Source organism: Nannospalax galili, unplaced genomic scaffold (assembly GCF_000622305.1).
Source record: "Nannospalax galili isolate Female #2095 unplaced genomic scaffold, S.galili_v1.0 scaffold2288, whole genome shotgun sequence".
In the NCBI taxonomy this organism is placed as follows: Eukaryota; Metazoa; Chordata; class Mammalia; order Rodentia; family Spalacidae; genus Nannospalax; species Nannospalax galili.
In genome coordinates, this window is record NW_008358476.1 from 274,998 (window position 1) to 297,560 (window position 22,563).

Below are 22,563 nucleotides of genomic sequence, written 5' to 3' on the forward strand. Positions count from 1 at the left end.
TGTTTCTCATACATGGACAACTATTTCTTTCTATATGGTATTTCTCTTTTTAAAAACTATTTATTTTTTTATTATTTTTAACTTTTATGTATATGAGTGTATTGCCTGCATGTATATGAGAGCACCCGTGTCGTGCAATGCTGTGGAGGTCAGAAGAGGGCTTCAGATTCCCCTGGAACTGGAGTTAAGGATGGTTTGTAACATCCATGTGGGTGTTGAGAATTGAACCCCGGTCCCCTGCAAAAGCAGTCAGTGCTCTTAAACACTAAGCCATCTCTCCAGTCCTGATTTATCTCTTTTTAAATATCAACTCACAAAATAAACATTCCTAGAAAAGTTCAACTCAAAGCATTTACATGCTTTCATTTCATTTCAAATAGGTTTTACTTAATTCAAACTTTAAGAATGTGTTATGGTTTGAATATGAAATGTCTTTCACATGTTCATGTATTAAGCCTAGATCCCCAGTTTGGGGCATTATTTGGGGAAGTTATGGAACCTTCAAGAGGTGAGGCCCAATGGAAGAAGTAAGTCACTGAGGGATGTGCCTTTGAACATTGCAAATGACACCTAGTTCCTCTCTCTGCTCCCTGCCCACCAAGAGGTAAAGCATGACATCTGCCACCTGTTCCCACTCCCATGATGTTCTGCTCAAGCTCATAGGACTAAGTTATTATGGACTGAACATCCTGAAACCATGTAGTAAAATATATTATTCCTCATTCAAGATGTTGTGTCAAATACTCTTTTACAGGGATGAGAAAATTAAATAATAGAGACTTCTTTATCAAAACTATTTTTGAGGTCACTCTTTTCCAATTTGTCGAAAGATTTTCCTCTAATTTACATTATCTGAGATTGTAAACAATTTTATCTTTATCTAAGAATGTCTTAAGAATGTTTATTTATAGAAGTGTCTTGTGCAGAAGACACAAGGTACATATTCTAATGCTAATTATTCAGCAATCCTATAATATTGGTGCAGATGGTCAATATTTCTTACTGGTTTACATCACTTTCTATAATTGTATAAACATTTCTGTAAGAAGCAATAAAAGGAAACAAAAAGGTAAATCTCAGGGAATTTTGGCCACACAAGTAAATACATTTCTTATTAAAAAGTAAATGTTGAAATGTTCATTTTGTCTCTCATCATTTTCAGTAAAATAAGGTATAAAGAAGTAGATACTGAGGAAAAGAATCAGCATGGTTACATTGGCAAAAGTGAGATCATCTGACAGTTTAAATATTAGTTGCAATGTTTCAAAGTTATTGCAGAAAGATTTGCAGTTTTCATTAAATGGTTTCGGAGGTCTGAGGCATCTTAGGATAAGGTAGTTCACAAGGAAAATGATTAACTCTTTTTATAAAATTAAGGCTGAGTTCTGTAGGAAATCAGAAATTACACAGTAGCAAAAATATGAAAGTTTTGTAGCCTAAAGAATGTGGATTCAAATTATGTTATTCACTAGCTACATTAAGTTGGAAAAATTATTTAATCAGTTTTTAAAAAAATATGTAAGTAGGGAGGACTAGACAGATAGCTCAGTGGTTAAGAATACTTGCTGCTCTTGGTGAAGAACCAAGTTCAGTTCCCAGCACCCACATAGTGGTTAACAACCATCTATAACTCTAGTTCAAGGGGATCAGACTCCCTCTTCTGGCCTCCAGGGGTATTGCTCTTACATGATACACTTACATACATGCAGGCAAAACAATTATACACATTAAATTAATTAATTAATTAACTAACTAAAAAACTATATAAAATTAATCTCTGACTTCATTGAGGAATATTATTATCACTGTGTATTTAAATAATAAAAAAACTATATAAAATTAATAGGGGATAGTAAAAATATATGCAAAATACATGAGGCAAAATAGTATCATAAGGAAGGTTGTGATAGGAATCGCATTCTTGGCTTTATCATTCAATTATTTAATAATGTAGGTACATATATAAATGATAAGCCATTTTACATTTCTATATATGACTAAACAAGATCCAGAGGACTCAGACATACTTGGATTGATTTAAGGAAAGTGCCTGACATTCTGGCATGTAAGATCTCATGCAGACCACTGGAGAAATGAGGAAGCTAAAACAATCACTTACTAAAAATAGAGGTAAAAGGAAAAAGATTAAAAGTAAAAGCAAGAGAGGGAGAATTAGTTTTCTTCAAGGATGTGGTCACTGAGAGGCTGCTTATGTGCCAGTAGATGGCCCTGCATTCACACATTATTGGCAGTGCCGAGTACATTCGGTGGATTAAAAACAAAAGAGAAATAAAGAAATAAGAATACAGGAAGTGGGGAAGGAATAGTGGGGAGATGGAGAAGCTGGAGGGGAAGGAATGGGGGTGGTCTAGATCAAAACACATTGCACACATGTATGAAATTTTCAAACAGCAAAAAAGTACTAATACATTTATGTGTGACCCTGTATATTAAAATATCAAAATATTCTTTGAGTTAATTATTCTCCATTGAATTAGATTTACAGTTCTGACTGTTGAGTGCATTTGAATCCATGTTGGTTTTTTTCCCACCACATAATATATTAACATGGGCTCTTATTCAAACAGCGACCCCTCCCCCAGGAGATAGCTGAATCTAATAAACATGCATGCACAAATGAGCAGTTCACTAATTATTCTCTTTGGTAAAGTAGAGAGAGTTTTATCTTGAATGGAAAGTATATAATATGGCTGTCTGCTTCTATACATGTTCATAAAAATTAATTCGTGATTATAAAAATGTAGAAGCTATGCTCTCACTTTATTGGTTAAAAGGGCATTTCAAAAGGTAATTAAAAGTGTTATTCTGCAAGCAACTCCATGTTAAGTGAGTGATACTTACATTCGTCAGGTGAGCTAGTTCTATCTCCAGAAATGAATCAGTTGTTTTGGGTTCAGGCCTTATTGTGACCACAATGGTTTTGGAATTAACAACTGTATAATTTCTGAAAGAAAGAAATAATGATTAAAATGAGAAAAGATTGATGAAAACTATGATTCACACTGTCCTACATCTGTTAGCATGATGTTAAATAAACACATCCTAAGCACACAGAGATATCTCAATTTTATTCATGAAATATAGAGTCAGTTTACTCTTATGAACAAGCACTGTCTGGAACCAGAAATTTTGGGAGATATAATGGCATTAAAACCATTTCATATGCAGAAAAGATGAAAACAGTAACAACAGTTATGAGATTCTGATTCTTTAAATCAAATTCACCTGCAAGAAAGATAAACTGTGAATTGGAACCTTCAGGCAAACTTTGAGTACAATTCATTTATCTCATGGAGGACTTCATAACTCTCCAGGAGACTAATGCTCTTCTTGACATGTGCTGTTTTGGCTTTTTAAAAAATCATTCCAAAATGCATGAAGATGAAAAATTGAAACGTGAAAAAATGTGAAAGCAAGCAGAGTCTCAATATAAATAAAAGCCATTGCTAATTGTCACTGGTTATTCTTTTCAGCAATAGATATTTGCAAGCCACTGTTTTATTCAATGCTCTCAGTCTGTGGAACATACCTTTCTTCTTAAATACCTTACCAAGTGATGCTCTTCCACAGAGAGTGATTGTGTGTGTAAGCATATGCATCCATAATTAGAAATTGTCAGTAAATAGAAACACATATGCCTAAATAATTGTTTAGAATATTGAAATTTTCATCTGAAGTATACAACATGCTACAGATTACCCACTATTTAGAAATGTAAAATTAAAGGATTTGATTTTTGGCTTTCATATTGAACAAATAGAATATTTGATTTTCCAATGGGCATATATTACTTTAGATAACTCACTTAAGTTCAAACACAAGTTCATTTAAAAAATTCTTTTTTTTTTCAGGATATTTATAACGGAAAACAAAGATCCACTATTCCTAATTACATATCTTAATGCTTTAGCCACTTGCATATCACCATGCAAAAATCTCCATCCAAAATAGGCAACTGCCCTCACCCTATACAGTACCCTTGAGCTACTTTACAGATGATCCCCACCTCTCCCATGGTCCCAGAAAAACATGGACATACTGTCAGTATAAATTTACCTTTTTTAGGAATTCATTCAAATATTGTCATATAATATATACGTATTTATGTTTTAACTTAATTCACAGTATATTCTGAGGTTCATACATTTAGTTTATTATAATTGAGTAACATCACAGATCAGATGTCATAATTTATCTATTTACCAACTAGATAATCTGACTTTAAATTACTTCTGTTATTTCAGTTTTTATAGTTTTTATGTTTGGCTATTAGGAAAAATTGTGATATATGCCTTGTGTGGACATCTGTTTTTATGCCTTGTACAAATACCTGGAAACTGCTTGCTTATAGATATATGCACATTTTCAGTTTATAAGTCACACTGTTTTTTAAAGTGGCTACACTGTTGGAGTTCTAGTACTATGATAAGGTAGAACAACATTGAGGCTCTCATTATTTGTGGTAATTTTTCTCTACTAGGAAGGTATTTAACGCAGAATTTTATGACTTAAAGACCATTTACTTGGCTGTCCCATAGAATGGGAACAAGAAGCATATTTTGAGTGGGATAATATTTTATTCCATTTTTCATACATTTAATAACATCATGAAAGAATTTCTTAAATATTCTTAATTTCTGATTAAACTATCGAGTCTGGTTAAGGAACAGCGAGAAAGACCATTCAAAACAAGGCATTAGTATATTTTATTTTGATTATGGGAAAAGTGGTTATAAACGGAGAGAGCTGGTTAACTATCCATTGTTTCATTTAATCTTAAATGAATCAAATATGCTACATTGTAAAGTTATAAAACCCAGCTATAAAACTCAAGCTCCCTTTGCCAAATTCTTTTCCTTTGTGGGTAGAACTAACCATGGGATCTGGTGAGCATAAATGGAAATACAAACCTGGAAGACTTTCCTGGCAAGTTATCACACTGTCAGAGTGGACAGGCCTGGGGAATGGCAAAATGCCTACAGCCTGAATTCTGGGAGTGTGTGTATGTTTTATTATCAGAAAAAAATCATATAAATTTCTCCCAGAGAAAAGTTTGTTAGTCCTGAGCACGCAATCTCATGTTTCAGGTTAGCCTGAATATATTTGAAATTTGGTTTGGTTTCTTGAAATAAAATACTAATAGATTCTTCAAATTCCTTAAACCTGGTTCTCCTTATAATCTACCTTCCCACCATTGATAAATCTCAGCACATGGTCACCTAAATTAATATTAGAAAATTTAATAATATATACATGCATCATTTTCAATTTATACATGAAACTAAATCACTGAAAAATGGGTATTCTATGTAGAAGTCTGGAATTTTATTAAGGTACTTATCAACTTCTCTTTGTGTTCAGGAGTGTCTGATGATCAGCAGCAAGCAAAGTTCAGTGTGTTAACTGAATCAGGCTCCTCATAACTCAGCTAGTCTGTTGAAGGTGCCTAGAGAAGGGCATCTGTGGTACAGCATTTGCAAAGTGCGTATTGTAGCATATTTAAACTTTATTCCAAAAACTGTATGCCTAGTTGTGTATATGGGCATACCTATCCCATTGATGTGGATATTTCCTTGCTTTGTGTAAAATCATAGCAAATATACACCTAGTTATGTCACATCATCTATCAGTTCTACTTGTTTCTTTCCATAAGATTCTAAGCTCAGTAAGGGCAAGAATGACATTTACCATTTATACATCTTCATTTTCATTATGTTTGGTACATATTAATGTTCAAAACATTCTTGAAATTTTTGAGGGGTAACCACTCAAAACAAACATCAGATTTCTACCAAGCTGATATGAAATGCAATATGAATATAATAATATATTGCCTAATAAAAGAAAGATGAGCAGATATGCACTGTATTTTGGCTCCATTTTACAAAAAGTATATACTGTACAAAGCATCTTTAATTTATTCCATCAACTTATTATAATTTGCATAAGTGAATAGCTGGCTCCCGATGTGCCATGTCAGGCTCGGTGATCTACTAATGCTTCCTGGCTGGGGACACGCTGGTATTCATTGTTAAGAAAGCAGATCTTACAGCCAAATGGATTTCATGACTAAAGTAATAAAGTTCTTCCTTGTCCTTGAGATTTGTGCTAGCTGGTATTCACTCAGAGAAGAATCAACTTATTTTTCACAGTTTTGCAGTCTTAAAGTGTTTAAAAAACACTGTCCATCTCTTAGTGTCAGGAAAAATATGACGTAAAATGCAGTGCAGATGTATATAAGAGTGATTTAAAAAACTATATGCATAGGATGGAAATAAAAGGATGGAGACTATTTCACACAAATGGTAACTGAAGGAAAGCAGCATTGATATTAATGTCAGATAAAGTAGATCTTAAGTTCAAAACTGTACCAAGAGATAAAGAGTCCAGTGAGGTGATGCACATCTTTAATACCAGGATGCAGGTAGCAGAGGCAGGGAGATCTCTGTTAGACTGAGGTCAGCTTGGTCTATACAGTGATATAGTGAGTTCCAGGACAGCTGGGGTTAGAGGGAAGAAATCTTGTCTCAAAAAACAAGAGAAAGAAGAAAGAAAGAAAGAAAGAAAGAAAGAAAGAAAACAGGGGGGAACTAATATGTGATGTGAAAGTAGAAGGGGGGACTATTTGGAGAGAGAGAGAGAGAATATGATGTGACATCAATTCGCCAGTAAGGTATGACAATGATAATTCATGTGCTCCTAGAAGAGGGCACAAATACATGAAGCAAATCCTGACATAAGTGAAGGGGAATTAGTGACACAAAAATCAGGAATCTCATTCCCCTGTTTATAATGGCTAGATGAACAGACAGAAGATTTGAAAGGAAAGAGAGGACATGAGTAACATTGAAGACAAATTGTTCCTAACAGATAGAATATTCCATACAATAGAAGAACAAGGTATTTTCTAAATACATACAGAGCATGCTCCATGACTGATCACCTGTGAAGCCACAAAAGTAGTCCTAATAAATTTTAAGGGTGCCTGAAATCATACCAAGCACCCTTTACAACTACAAAGTCATAAAACTGAAAATCAATAGCTAAGCAAGACTATATACAAATATGTAAAAATTAATACACTCTCAATCAACCAGTGTGTTAAGGAAGGAATCAAAAGGGGTATTAGAAAACACTTTGAGACAAGTGTAAGAAAACACCATATACTGAACTTATAGAGCCCAGCAGGAATGGTAGCAAGAGGAAGATTAGAATGGTGGACACAAAAGGAGGAGCTCAAATAAAAAATCTAAGTTTATATCTCCAGGAACTAGAAAATACAATAAATATCCAAAAAGAAAAGAATACTGTTAAGGGTCAAAAGAAACAACATTGAAAATGGAAAGATCAAAAAAAATTAAGAAGTGTGTTTTGAAATAGTAACAGAATTGACAATCTCTTCACTAGATTAAGAAAAAATAAAGGTCTTTAATATGAAAAATCCGAAATTAAGAAAGAAATATTGTAGCTGATGTCATAGAAATAACGAGGACCACAAGATCTTGCTATATGTAATTAATCATATGCTAACAAATAAGATAGGCTGGGAGAAAGTAGGTAAATTCATATCCATATACAGCCTTTCAAGATTAAATCAAGAAGAAATAAAATTTCTGAACAGACTTATGGTTAAAGGTTTATATGGCTATATATAATATGTAATTATATATTTGGAATTTATAAGGGGATTTAACTAGAAATAGTACATTTGTATACTCTAAATTAAGAATGCTCAAGACCAGATAGCTCCATTGGAGAATTCCAAGTACAATTAAAGAAAAATCAACATCATTCTTTAAACTCTTGCAAAAACAAATAAAGTAGGGGGAAAAAATACTTCCAAATGGATTTTATGAAGCCATCATTAGTCTGCTACCAAAGTCAGGCAGAAGTTCTACAAGAAAGGTCTACAAAACAATATTCCCATAGAATATTGCAAAAATATTGCATAGATTAGGAAAAACATCCTCATTAAAATACTAGAAAACTGAATTTGGAAACAAATTGAAAAGATTATATACCAAGATCAATCAGATGGGGTTGGGAATCTAGAGCTATGGTTCCCAACTGTGAGTTGCTGAACATTCCTTTGGTGGTGGACTCATGGTAGAGCAGATTGGATGATGGAAGGAGCAGTTTTTAGCCTTCTCTGAGTTATTGCATTCTCCCAGAACCCTATCCTGAGGTCCCAAGTTGTGTATGGTAGTGACTTTGCCTCTGTATGAGACTTATGAGAGGGACAGAGGTTTCTGTCATTTGCAGTGTGTAGCCTTGGGAGGACTGAGTCTCAGGAATGGACATCCCACCTCCCTTAATGGCCAGCTAGAGTCTTGACTTCATATGTATGTGGTCCTGGGCCCCAAGGCTCTGACACTGGAGCTTTTCCATTCCCAGGCATCAAGAGGTTTTCCATCGTTTTTCTATTATTCCTCTACAGCCTCAGTGTACCTTCACCTGTTCCCTACAGAAAATGTAAAGCATCTAATTGAACTTCTAAAATTAAAAAAAAAAGAACATTAAAAAAATCAGATGTGTCTGATTCTGGAATGCAGCAATAATTTGATACATGAAATGCATGTATGGAAATCAATGAATAGAATATGCTGCATTATTAGAACAAGAGCCGTGGGCTCCATTTTCAACACTGGAAAATGTAAAACAAATAAGGGATAGCGAGAGTGAGAGTGAGATAGAGTGAGAGCAAGTGAAAGGGACAGGGAGAGAAGAGAAATGCATAATATTTCAATTAATGACAAAAGAACATTTGGCAAAACTTAACACTGGAAAATTGCACTGAAGAAGCTAAGAATGGAAGCACATTATGTTAACATAGTAGAGACCAGACATGCAAAAGCCACCACTAGCATACTTTATGATGAAAACTGTAAGTATAAATTTATTGCTAGAATCAGGAGCAAAGACAGAATGTTTTCTACTGTCAGTTGTATTCAACATATTAACTAAAAGTCCTAGAGAAGGCAGCAAGGTAAGAAGAAGAAATTAAAGGCAGAAAATAAAATATTTCTGTGAGCAGATAAGATGATCTTATAGATTGAATATCCTCACATAAGGAAAGACAACATCTTCAGCAAGGAGTGCTGCGAAAAATGGATCTCAACCTGTGGAAGACTGAAACTAGATCCTAATCTTTCACCTTGCACAAAAGTCAACTCCAAATGGATCAAAGACCTCAATGTGAAACTGGAAACCCTGAAAGTATTAGATGAAAATATTGACAATAACTTATTAGATATAGGTGTAGGAAAGGATTTTCTAACTCGGACAGAAGTTGCTCAGGAATTAAGTCAGCAATCAACAACTGGGACCTCATTAAACTAAAAAGATTCTGTACAGCAAAAGAAACAATCAAAAAAGTGAAGAGAAAACCCACAGAGTGGGAAAAAAGTCTTCACCAGGGATATTTGACAGAGCTTTAACATCCAGAATATATAAAGAACTCAAAAAACAAAGAATCGAGAAACCAAATGATCCAATTAAAAGACGGGCTAAAAGATCTAAACAGAGAGTCCTCAAAGGAAGAAAGAAAGATGGCTAAGAAACTTCTCAAAAAGTGTTCAATATCATTAGTAATTAGAGAAATACAAATTAAAACCACCCTAAGGTATCACCTTACCCAAATTAGACTGACTAGGATCAAAAGAACAAACGATACCAAATTCTGGCAAGGATGTGGAGAAAAGGGCATGCTCATTCACTGCTGGTGGGATTGCAAACACATACAACCTCTACAGAAAACGGGGAATGCAAATTAAATCCACCCTAAGGTTTCACCTTACCCCAATCAGACTGGCTAGGATCAAGAGAACAAATGATACCAAATGCTGGCAAGAATGTGGAGAAAGGGGAACGCTCATCCACTGCTGGTGGGATTGCAAACTCCCGAAACCTCTATGGTCAACAGTGTGGAGAACTCCTAACAAACTAAAAATGTCCGTACCATATGACCCAGTTATACCACTCCTTGGCATATACCCAAAGGACTCATCCTATTGTAGTGACACTTGTACAACCATGTTAGTCGCTACTCTTTTCACAATAGCTAAGAGATGGAAGCAACCTAAGTGTCCCTCAAATGATGAGTGGTTAAGAAAAATGTGGTATATTTACACAACAGAGTTCTATTCAGCAGTAAAGAAAAATGAAATAATGATATCTGCAGGTAAATGGATGGATATAGAAACTGTTATACTAAGTGAAGTAACACAGACTCAGGAAAAAAAAAAAACATATGTTCTCCCTCATCTATGGATCCTAGCACTAAATCCTTTTAAATTTCATATCTTTTTAATAAGATGATGCTGTACAGCAGTCCCTTCTCCATGAAATAACTACCATCATCATGACTTCGGCTGAGCCTTATCACTAAACATCGTCACAATTGAGATTGTTGACAGTTGTGCTCATTCTATAAAAGAGGGCCAAGGAGGGTTATTGGACCATCACTGGCATATCCAGCCAGTCTTTCCAGCCAACTGTATGTAATTTGGCCCTGATCACACATGGCCTCCTGGATTTGGGGAGGGCAAAAGTATACAATCTGGGGAAGGCTAGGAAGAGAGGGCATGACCCATGCTGGGTAAAGGCTTTCCAGTGTTCATACCCTCAGGACATACATACACTTCAGCAACCCCTCAGTTATCTCAGTAAGTAAGCTCAATAAATTCATTGGTTCCCCAGTAAAACTTTAATCAAACATTGACTCGATTCTAGAACCTTAAAGGGGAATAAGCATTGCTTTGCATCCCAAGGAAAAGAAGTCTCATAACAGTGGGAAAATTTATTTGTCAGTGCTATTATATCTCATAATTATTTTAAAAATAAAGAAAATGAGAATGTAAAAGGTGTTAAAAGGATATGAAATGGAGATATTTTCTAAAATAGAAAAACATGAGAAAGCTTAAGCAAATGATGAAGGTCTGTGTAGGTTTGTTATGATATATAAAGGATGAGACAAAAAATATATGTAATAAAATTTCTAATGTCATAGTATGGTCAACTAGTTTAAGGAACAGCAACAAGAACAACTATATATATATACATATATGTATATGCAGTCAAGGCTTATCTGAGAATATTTGGTTTTTTATGCAAGCCTTATCTACAAAGCACATGATAATTAAAAGTACCAGCAGACTGATGGAACTAACCTTTATTGGATGTTTAACAGTCATAGTTTGAGGCCTATACTAACGTGGTAGGTGGGGGACTTCACCAAGATAAGATAAATCTATTTGCTTTATTTAGAAATTGAACACCAATTAGAAATTCAAGTTTGGCAGCTATATTTGGGGCAGAATTGTTAAGGTGACAGACTAGAAATTCGAGTTTTTGATTTCTAACAGCTGTAGAATTTAAAATCTCAAAAATAGTAATGATCAAGGAATGTAAGTTATGTTTTTAAAGGTATTGCTAAATTAAGCCCAGATTTTATGAGTAATGTATTCCTATATTATTTTATACTATTAGTAGTGTCAATCTTCTATCCTGAAGGATAATTTGAATATCTAATGTTTTTACAATGGAACCTTCAAAAAAAATTAGAATCTTGTAAAATCTCATGTCTTTGCAGTCTCAGATTGGAGCAGTGTGGTTCAACATTTAGGTCTCAAGGATATGGAACATGTTTCTCGAGGAAGCTGATTGCTTAGGCTGATTGTTTTCTGAATGCCTTACTGTAAAAGTGATTGTCTTTGTATTCCTGTTATTTCCAGTAGCATTTAGTTAATTGTCTTTTCCCATTTGTGTTTAATTCCTTACTGTTAAGAATGTAAATGTGTTTCATGTCCTAGATATATAAAATTACTGTCTCATTTATCCTTATTAATTTAGTGTACATGATAGAAATGTATGTGATTTTGCATTATTGAAGTGTTTTCAGTTTTCAAACATAATTTCTTATAGCTAGAAAAAAACACTGTATCTCTTCACATTTCTTTAATTTTCCTCACATTTTAATACGACAATGGAATTTACATATAATCTTAGATGGCTTTTATTGTTTCACTTGTTAATATTTACATTAAAATGTATTTAAAAGATATGCAGCTGAATGGAGGCCAGTCTGGTGTCTGGTCTACATGAGTTCCACACCAGCTAAGGCTACAGGGAGGCCCTGTTTGGAAAACAAAACAAAACAAAAGAACAAACCATGATTCTGTTTTCCTATGTCTTCCCACTCCTCCCATATTCAGAAGTACTGTGGTTTCCCCAGAAAACTGAAAAAAACAAGTATTAAATGGAAAGGTTTGTTTACATCTACTTCTGTCCTTGGCTTGATGGATGCTTGGATATACTATTTATTTCTCTTGGATATAATTTCCTTAAGGTAAGTTCTTAGAAGTAGAATTGCTCGATCAATGAAAATATATTTCTTACTTAGTTGACATTGCCAAACTGGCTTCCAAAAATGTAATGGCATGCTGTACAATTTCCACAGCAGTTTCTGATCTAGCCAGCCTGCAGATTTGTGAATTTCTAGGTATAAGCAGAGTCTGTATGATGCTGTGTCAGCTCCTTTATAGGACCCTCCGACCAGAGCAGCCCCTGCAAGGCTCTCCCATAGTCAGAGATGAGGCAAGGCTCAAAAACCCAGAACTTGGCTGCAACAGCCTGCGTTGTTGTCAACAGGCCAAACCTAGGGCTCAGTGAGACTGCCCACGTGTAACCACCTCCTCTGGGAAATATATGGTTTTCAGGAGACATGGGTATATTTTTTGATTTAGGGTCTCATTCCATAGCCTAGGCTGGCTTCAAACTCTCAATACTACTGTCTGCCTCAGTCTCCTGAAGGGTAGGATTATAGGATTATATGATTATACCATCATATCTGTTGTGGTTCTATAGCAATTAACTGTGAGGAATCATTCGTAAGAAGGATAAAATTAGAACACTGAGAGTGCTACATATTTAATTTAGATGAGTAGAGTTCATGCTCTTTACTGGAGGGAACAGTTTGGATTGTTGTAATTTAATTTTTTAAATGTTTTTACCCTTTTACTTATTTAGTGTAGGCATACACACAGAGAGAGAGAGAGAGAGAGAGAGAGAGAGAGAAAGAGAGAGAGAGAGAGAGTCTATGATGGTCAGAGGACAATTTCTTCTAGGAGTCAGTCTTCTCCTTCCACCATGTTTGTCCTGAGGTTTGAACTCAGGTCATTTGGCCTGGCCACAGGTTAAGTCATCTCACTGGCCTTGAAGTATCCTACTTTTAAAAATGGAAGAAAACCAATAGCAAAATAAAAGTTGTACCTTGAAGAACAGTGGAGTACATATTAGGGGAAGAGAAAAGGAAAGACCTATCTAAATAAAAATAGAAACAATGTAAAATTTTCCATGTCCTTATGTGAAGAAAATGCTTAATTATAATTGTTTGAGATATTGTATCTGGTTTTCCTTCATAGATCCTGGTTCAGTTTGAAAATAATCATATCAAAATACAAACCTCACCGCAAATATAACACTATATTGTATAGGGAGAATCTTGGATCCAACTATTTCATTAGATATTTAGTAAAATGATCACTGAGAAAATACTTCATGAAAACTTAAAAATAGTACCTAATCATACAAAAACACCTTCTGTTGTTTTAGACAGAGCTTTGCCATAACCCCAGCTGGCCTGGAACTCTCTATAGACCAAACCGGTGTCAATCTCAGAGATCCCCCTGCCTCTGCCTCCTTAATACATCACCATGCCCAGTTAACATACAAAAACATTTTAACTGTGAACATATATTTTCTTCACATACATAAGTAATGGGTTCAATTCAAATACACTTATATTTTGAAATAACATGATGCAGGTGCTTTTTCCTTTATTCTAAAATAGTTTCAGAATATAAACTACTAATCTTCTATGTAGCTCTCTAAAAATATTAATTAGGCTACTCTATCAGATAGGATAATTGCTCCACAAAAAAGTCTTTGCCTTTCATTATTTATTAAGCATTGTTCTGGGAGTTTTAACAGTGGAGCATATTTAAAAGAATTAATTAATACTGAGGGATCAGCAGGGTCCTGCACAGCATGTTTGCTGAGTGACTGAATTGCTGTTATCTGTTAATAGGTATATTTTTATTTAGCACATCCATAATTGACTGGTACAGTTATTCACTGGACTTCCTGGAAAAAAATTTTGAAGGAAAAAAAAGCCCTGAGAATGTTTAGTGGATTCTTTATTTAATATATTAAGAAAGGAGAACTAAACTTTAGGATTTCATCTTTCAAAGAATTCTTCCACAGACATTTCATCGTAAGCATTTAGTTCTCTCAACTGCGGAGCAACCATATGCATGTAAATTGTTTCCTATAGGCATTTACTGAATTTCTTGATAAAGAGTATTAATAATGTCAACATTTAAAATGTTCATAAGACATAATAAATGTACATATTTATGAGATACAGGCAATGTTTGAACCTGGTCTACATTATATAATGTTTCAATCAACATAAAGGTAATATTTATCATTTCAAACATCATTATTTTGTTGTAAGAACACTCAAAATCCTCTCTATCTATATTAAAATATGCAAAACTTTATCATTATCTATAGTCACTCAACTGTGTCTAGTTCTAACTCCTATATATAACATAAAGAATATGTAAATTCTATAGTTAAAGATAATGTTTGGAGTTGAAAGAACCATTAAGATTTGTTCCTACACTTATATGTGTAGTAGTGCCATACTGAATCCATTTGTGTTACAAGTGATGTTAGGAGAACCAGTCTTCCAAATTATTCTCTGCTACATTCATCAAAACACAATTTTTCAACTAGTCATTGTAAGTGACAACTGTCTCTGCTATGATTAAAAGTTAATACGAAATTCTAATTAAATGCTTTCTCTTCCTTTTCAAAAATGGGTGATAGTTTTAGATAAATTTCCAACTTCTGTGACTACATGAATTTCTTTTTTTGTTGTTGTCGAACATTTAAAAATATTTTATTGAGTTTCTGTGCATTTCATATAATAGATCTCAATCAAATTTAGACCCATTCCTTTATCTTCACCCTCCCATAGCCCCCCGCCCCACCAAATTTCATGCATTCTGTCTATACGCATGCAGTCCTTTCCCATGAAGTATTTGCACCTAGATGTCCTTTGGTGCAAGATCATCCACTGGAGTCTAGTCAGCCTATGTAGAGTCACTCCCTAAAGAAGATCTACTCTCCTTCACCCAGCAGTAATCAGTTGCCAATAGTTTCAAGATTAGGTTTGGGGGCTGACAGCGTGCACAAGATCCATGCCAACTCAATCAGACAAAAATCCAGCTCAGATCACATGGATTTCTTAAACTTGGAACATTATGTTTTTGTTGGATAGAAGAGAGAGTTTAGTTATATTATATAGAACAAGTAATCATGCAACTCTGTTGGCCATCTAGGAAGGAAAGTAATAATTTATAGCATTTTATGTTTTGTTTTTAGATTGAGTAGGTTGAGTATTTATTTGCATTCACTGTAGACCTCAGCAGCAAATAGCACAAGATCGCTCACAAAGTATTTCTATTCCAAATTTGACCTGAAAGCAGTTGAAGTGAAGGGCTGAGTGACTAGAGAAGGTTGTGAAGCTTTTGTCATGTTTAATTGAAATTAAACATGATGTTAGTGTCTAATTCAGAGTTATTCAAAGATAAGGTTTACATAAATGAACGGCTTTTGGAAATAAGGGTCTAATTTATGTGGGCACTTTTAACTTTAGAAAATTTCTCCTTTTTGCCTTTTATAAGGAATAAATATATTTTACATGTAACTATGCATATAAACAAGTTTTCATGAAGCCAGAAGTCCAAATTCAGTCCAGAGGAGAAAGGAGTTAAAGACAAGCCCTTGACTCTCTCTAGAGACAGGACATACTGCATCAACAGGGACTCTGGGTGATCTAACACCTACATTAGGAATGTGCTTCATGCAGAGAGAGTTTCTCCAAAGAATCATGACTAGTCACTCCTACTCCCTAGGAGGCCTTTTTCTGCTGGACTAAACTCTAATTATGTTTATTTATTGAACTATACTGTGCCTCTGATAAAACTGTATGCATCATTCATGTGATTTCCTCCCTAAAAACATAAAACTTTATTTATGAGAGTATGAGGGAATAGATCAATGCAAGGAGTCTGTGTTAACTAAAGTAAAACTTGATCTCAAATCTCCAAAATGAGATGGTGTAAGTAGACAGGTCATCCTGAATAATAAGTTCACTATCCAAATAGAGGTAAAGACCATTTCCTATGAGAGTTAACAAAGTAGGTAAGATAATAGGATAAGTAAGTGAATTTTGGTAGAATTACTATATGCAACATTTTAATGCCTGAGAGGAAAAAAAGTCAATGGATTTCTTCCAAAAATAGTCATTAATTGAACAGCATTTTTCTTAATGCAGTTGTAACTGAAAATGTATTTTGAAGCAATTTGAGATCTTGTGCAAATGAAGAACAAAACTATGTTTTCCCATCCATCCTGACACTCTAATTTCATGTGATATCAATGAAAAGTACCATTAACCACAAATAAAAAGAGAAGACAAATGAATTTTACAATGACCCATTCTATTAGAGGGTGGTGAGGGGTTCCCCCATCTCTTTTCTTTTTATTCTTCAGACAGGTCATGATAAGTTAACAAAAAAAAAAATGCAGGGCTATAATCAGACACTGAAATTGTCTTTGTTAGCTGTTTTGAAATATATCATATGCTAATAACCTATTCATTAAGTGGGTATTTTCTATTTAAAAAGATGCTTTTATATTATAAAGCTAGTTTGACTATTTTCATGGAATGAATTATAATCACATTTAAAATAATTTACAAAGATTATAACAGCTTATTCCATTGTAACTTACCTCAAAGTGGATAAAATTAGGTCTAAGTTTTTGTATAGGACTGCTCCAAGAACAAATACAGATGATTCATCTAATTCTAGAAATAATAAAATGAAAAATGTTATTAAAATCATAAGGAAATGCAGTCATACAAAACTTTAATCTACCAATCGCAACAGTATTTCAATATCTTCTCTTGGGTAAAGATAAAGCCGTGTAGCAAAAATTTACCCTTAGCCATGCCTGGGAATGTTGGCCACACTGTCTTAACCAAGTAGTTGTAGAAGATAGTGTTCTTAATGATTTTGCCATCAGGAACAATCCTTCCCCCACCAGGCTGAGATAAGAACTATCCTCAGGTGCATTTAAAGAATTTCAATTCCCAGTGATATGGAAGAAAGACATCATTTCTCTTCAATATCATTAAGATTTAAGATTAGAATCACCAAAGTGAGAATTAAGAACACATGCCACTTTATTTATTTTTATGTATTTGTGTGTTTTGCCTGCATGTATGTAAGTGCACCTAGATTGTGCAATGCCCAATGGAGGCCGGAAGGGGGCATTGAATCACCTGGAACTGGAATTAAAGCTGGTTATTAGCCACTGTGTGTGTTGGGAACCAAACCCAGGTCCTCTGGTAGAGCTGCCTGAGCTCTTAACCACTAAGCTGTATCTCCAGATCCCATATGTCAGTTTTGAAGGAAATCTTAAGCAGGTTCTTAAAATAAAATCTCATTTTGTCTTATATATGTTAACTATCATAGAACAAAATAATACCCTTAAAGCGAAGTGAATTTTAAGGTGAGTTAGAAACAAAACCGACTTTGCATTAAAATGTAATCATATTTCAGCATCTAAAATTAAGGTATTGAGCCAGGTGCTTTATCTTGATAGGAAACTTTTAGTAGAGAAACTTAACTATATCAACCTCAGGTCAATGGTAAACAGTTATATTTTTCTCCAATCTAATACATCTTCCCCTTTAATAAATTTCTTGATTTAAAGATCAAGTACGTGTCTACATTTACTAAATTGGTTTACAATGATGTTTTTAAACCATTTCAAAATTATTTAATATATTGGGAGTCATACCTAATGTTTCACAAAGTGACCTTATCAGAAATGTTTGGGTCAAAGCTTAAATTATTCCACATATTTACCTTTTGATGATACAGAAGTAAAAATGCTTTTTGGAATAACTACCCTATCTTCTGAATTTCTTGCCCAGTCCACCATTGCCTTCTGTCCTTTCATTGGGAAGTTGATGTCTGTTAGAACGGAAGCTGCAGGATGCTTCTGAATACTAGCCACTATTGAAAAAGAAATGATATTGTCAGCTAGTCTTGCTTTGTTACTGCAATCAAACTGATCAAATTAAAATTGACATATATTCAGAACAGAATTTCAAGTCAAATTCACATTTAACAGAGCATCAAAACATGTTTGTTAGGCAATGTTGTTCCTGAGAGTTGGAAACTCATCAGTGGGTTTTGGTTGGTTTCATTAGGAATCATACAATGATGGCCAATGCTAATGTAAGTATCCCAAGGGAACCCACAGAAAATGTCACATTGCTTCTTGATGACTGCTCTCTATGCCAGCTGTTAGAAGCCATACTGCATTTTCTTTTAAATAGTTCAGCTTACAAACTGATAAACTAAAACTCGAATTTTATTTACTTCTATTTTATGTATATGTGTGTGTGCCGACTTCTCTGTATGTGCACCATGTGCATGCAGGTGCCCCTGGAGACCAGAAGAATGTGTTGGGTCACCTGGAACTGGAGTTGCATACAATTGCAAACCCTACCTCATGTGGGTCCTGGGAGCCTGACTTGGGTCCTCTTCAAGAGCAACAAGTACTCTTAACTGCTGGGCGATCTTTGACCCTGCATTACTATTTGAACTAGTTTGCTATGGTTTAGATGGGGTCCTCTGAAGACACTGACAAGAAGCCATATCACATTGAAAGAACTGTCAGAATAGAGGTGATGCAGCACTGATAACAGTGTATTACCACAACATTGATTTTACATACAGAAATATCAAGTACATTAATAACAACATAATCTTGACTTTCCCTTAAATTCAAAGTAAAAAAATATACATGTTATCAGGGGTTGTCTTTCCTAGCAATAAGTACTTTAATATACATGGAAAATTTTAATGATCTCTTAGGGGAAGTTTAACTACATATTTATTACATGTAATATTGAAATTTATTTTATAGGTACACACACATATAAAACAAGGTTTAAGATGATAAATACTTAAGCACCTACAGATTATACATTATATACATGTTTCAACTAAGAAGTACAATTTTTAAATTTTTACATAGACCCATATTTGTCCTACATTAATGCTTTGAGTGTCCCATGGAGTTTATGAGTGGAAAGATGATGGAAAACTGTAAAAGCTATCACAATAGGAAAGCTAAAGTAAAAACCATTAGGCTCTTCATAAGTGGATTTTATTCTAAAAGAACTTGTAATTTAAAACAAGAGAGGATAAAATTAAGATTTTAACAATATTAGTAGTATAAATATATTAGTGCACCACTGGCACAGTTTCAAATTAAATTGGTTATGTATTATGGCATCACACCAGTGAAATTATACTTTATGAAAGCTCTTTCTAGTTATTATACACATCCATTATCAGCACAGGATGGAATTTCATTTGGCCTGCAATTTGACATATTATGTTTAGAAAGGATTTGCTAACTAAATGTTGAAGGAAAAAAGGTACTGGGTAACATGTAAATTAGTTATGGTTGTCAAATGCCATTTTCGAATAACAACTGTAATTATTTTAGCTTTCTTAAAAAAAATTAAAACAAGATAATTTTCCTGTGCATAAATACCCCACTCAAATGTCCCTAGAGCTATTAGCCTTCTGCTGTTTATAGATAGACAGTCATCACACTGGTAAAACATACTGTCTTCAATTTCTTAAACTAGAATGTGCAAAATTACTTAAAATGTTTTCTACTCTTTATTTATCTTGAAGTTTAGGGAAAATTTATTTCATTACGTGTTTTAAAAACTGATGAGAAGACATCAAAGTTGTCTTTCACAGGCTGTTTTCAATTATTACGGAATTTAAACTAGAAGTGAATAAGTAAATGGTTGGACACTGAGGTCTAAAACTTTAGATAGATGATAGATAGATGATAGATAGAAAGATGATAGATGATAGATGATTGATAGATGATAGATAGATAGATATAGATAGATAGATAGATAGATAGAGAGATAGATAGATAGATAGATAGATGATAGATTGATAGATAGATAGATTGATAGATAGATAGATAGATAGATAGATAGATAGATGATAGATGATAGAAAACAAAAAATAAACACAAAGCAAGTTTTTTAAATGTAGGACATTAACAGGAATGTTGACACATGTCTTGAATCCAAGTAGTAAGGAGGCAGAAGCAGGTAGCTCATTATGAGAATGAAGCTATCCTGGTCTACATAACAAGTTCCAGGCCAGCTGGGGCTACATGGTAAGACCCAATGTAGAGAGAAAGAAAGAGAGAGAGAGGAGAGAGGAAAGAGAGAGAGGGGGAGGGAGGGAGGGAGGGAGAAAGATAGAGACAGAGAGACAGAGACAGAGACAGAGAGAGAAATATTTGTATCCATTAGAGATCACTTTACCGGAGTAAATGGTAGCTTAACACTATATCATGAATATGGAATTTGACATAGTAATACAGGCTGGTATCTTGCTTCATGAAGTACATTCTTTCATTGAAGATACATTAGACTGTTAAATATGACTACATAGGAAAGATTGTGCTTCTCAACATAGTATAGAACGAAGGAATAAAAAAAATTATGGCCGGGTGTGGTAGCTCACTCCTTTAATTCCAGCACTCAGAGGCAGAGGCAGGTGGATCTTTATGAGTTCGAGACCAGCCTGGTCTACATAGTGAGTTCTAGGCCAGCTGGGGCTACAGGAGACCTTGTATATGGGACATTTATTTGTTCACAAGTGTAAATTTCATGGTTTTCTGAAGAAAACAAAAAACTGACTTTTTTATTATACTTAGTAATGCAGTTTACACACACACACAGAGAGAGAGAGACAGAGAGAGAGAGAGAGAGATAGGGAGAAACACACATACACACAAATATGAGGTGGAGAGATGGCTTCGAGGTTAAGAGCACTGACTGCTCTTGCAGAGGACACAGGTTCGATTCCCAGCACCCACATGGTTGCTAACAACCATCCATAACTCCAGTTCTTGGGGAATCCAATGCCTTCTTCTGACCTCCTTGGGCATTGCACAACATGGGTGCACTTACATACATTCAGGCAATAAACTCAAACACATAAAATAAAAACAGTAAATAGTAAATAAAATATTTTTAGAAGTAAATTATAAAATATACATATATAATGCTGGGCTTGGCAGCACACACCTTTAATCCTAATACTCAGGAGGCAGAGACAAGCAAATTGACATGAGATTGAGGCCAGCCTGGGATGGTCTACATCGAAAGTTTCTAGGGCTACCAAGTGAGACTTTGTCAAAAAAAAAAAAAGAAAAACTCTATCTATCTATCTATCTATCTATCTATCTATCTATCTCTATCTATCTATCTATATATGCATATATTACTCTATGTTCTCTACGTATGAAGTGAGATTTTTGTCTAGATGTTAATTCACATGCTGGAATGTATCTGTTTTTAAATTATTTTATTCTATTTTAAAATGTGTTTCTAATTAAATATTCAAAATATATATTTATCATATAAAACATGTTTTAATACACACATACATGTGTATATACATTGTGACCATTCACACTGAGCTAATTACTATGTGCAATATCTCACATACTTTTCATTTTTGTGGTGAGAACATTTAAAATGTCTCTTAACAATGTGTTTCTCAAAGTAATTTCAATAAAAGCTTTCTAAAAATGACATTACTTGTAGACTTCTGTGGCTCAAATATTAACATCTTAATTACTGATATTTGTAAATTAACATGTTTTTAAAATTATGAGGTGTTTTAAATTACACATATTTACTCCCACTTTCTTAGGCAGGTATTTCAGATGATATATTGGCTCTATATGAACCTTCAGTCATTAATGATAAAGTCTATTTTGACACAGCAAGCATAATTTAGAGATGACTTGTTTCCTAATTCTTTGAGTCTTGTGAAAGACATTTGGACCAATCCAATTCCCAATTCCTTCCATTTTTCACTATTCAAGCCACTTAGGTAAATTAGATAGAGTTAGTCTTTAAGAAAAGGGAAAGCTAGAATGTTATATGACTACTACTAAAGAGATGAAATTCAAAAATTTAATCCACTAAACTACAACTCAGTAAATATGTGCCTAGTGCCAACAGAGTGACATAAACACAATGTGTAAGTTCACAATGCATACTGTGCTTTTGTAGTAATGGATTCATTAACTCCAGTAACTATGAGTGCTTGGTGACAGAAGAATTCTCCTAAAATGTTTAAAAATAGCCTTTCTTACAAATTACAGCACTTAGAAGAAACATGACAGGACACATTGTCTCTGAACAAATATGCATATTTTCAGTACTCCAAAAATTACTCTGCATTCACTGTATCATGATTTCATTACAACACTAGATTTGATTTCTTATGCAATAAAAAACAGAAATTCATCACTGTTCAATGCTGGATATATATATAT

General features: G+C 34.1%; 1 protein-coding gene across 1 annotated transcript in view; it reads right to left on the minus strand.

Moving 5' to 3' along the window:
- Positions 1–22,563, minus strand: part of LOC108490129 (adhesion G protein-coupled receptor B3-like) — a 73,656-nt gene that overhangs the window by 9,376 nt on the left and 41,717 nt on the right. Inside the window, exons 3-5 of the mRNA XM_017795233.1 lie at positions 18,027–18,231; positions 16,885–16,960; positions 2,863–2,965 (exon numbers count right to left, since the gene is read on the minus strand). Of these exons, the coding sequence (XP_017650722.1) occupies positions 2,863–2,965; positions 16,885–16,960; positions 18,027–18,231 (384 nt within the window). The remainder of the gene's footprint in view (positions 1–2,862; positions 2,966–16,884; positions 16,961–18,026; positions 18,232–22,563) is intronic.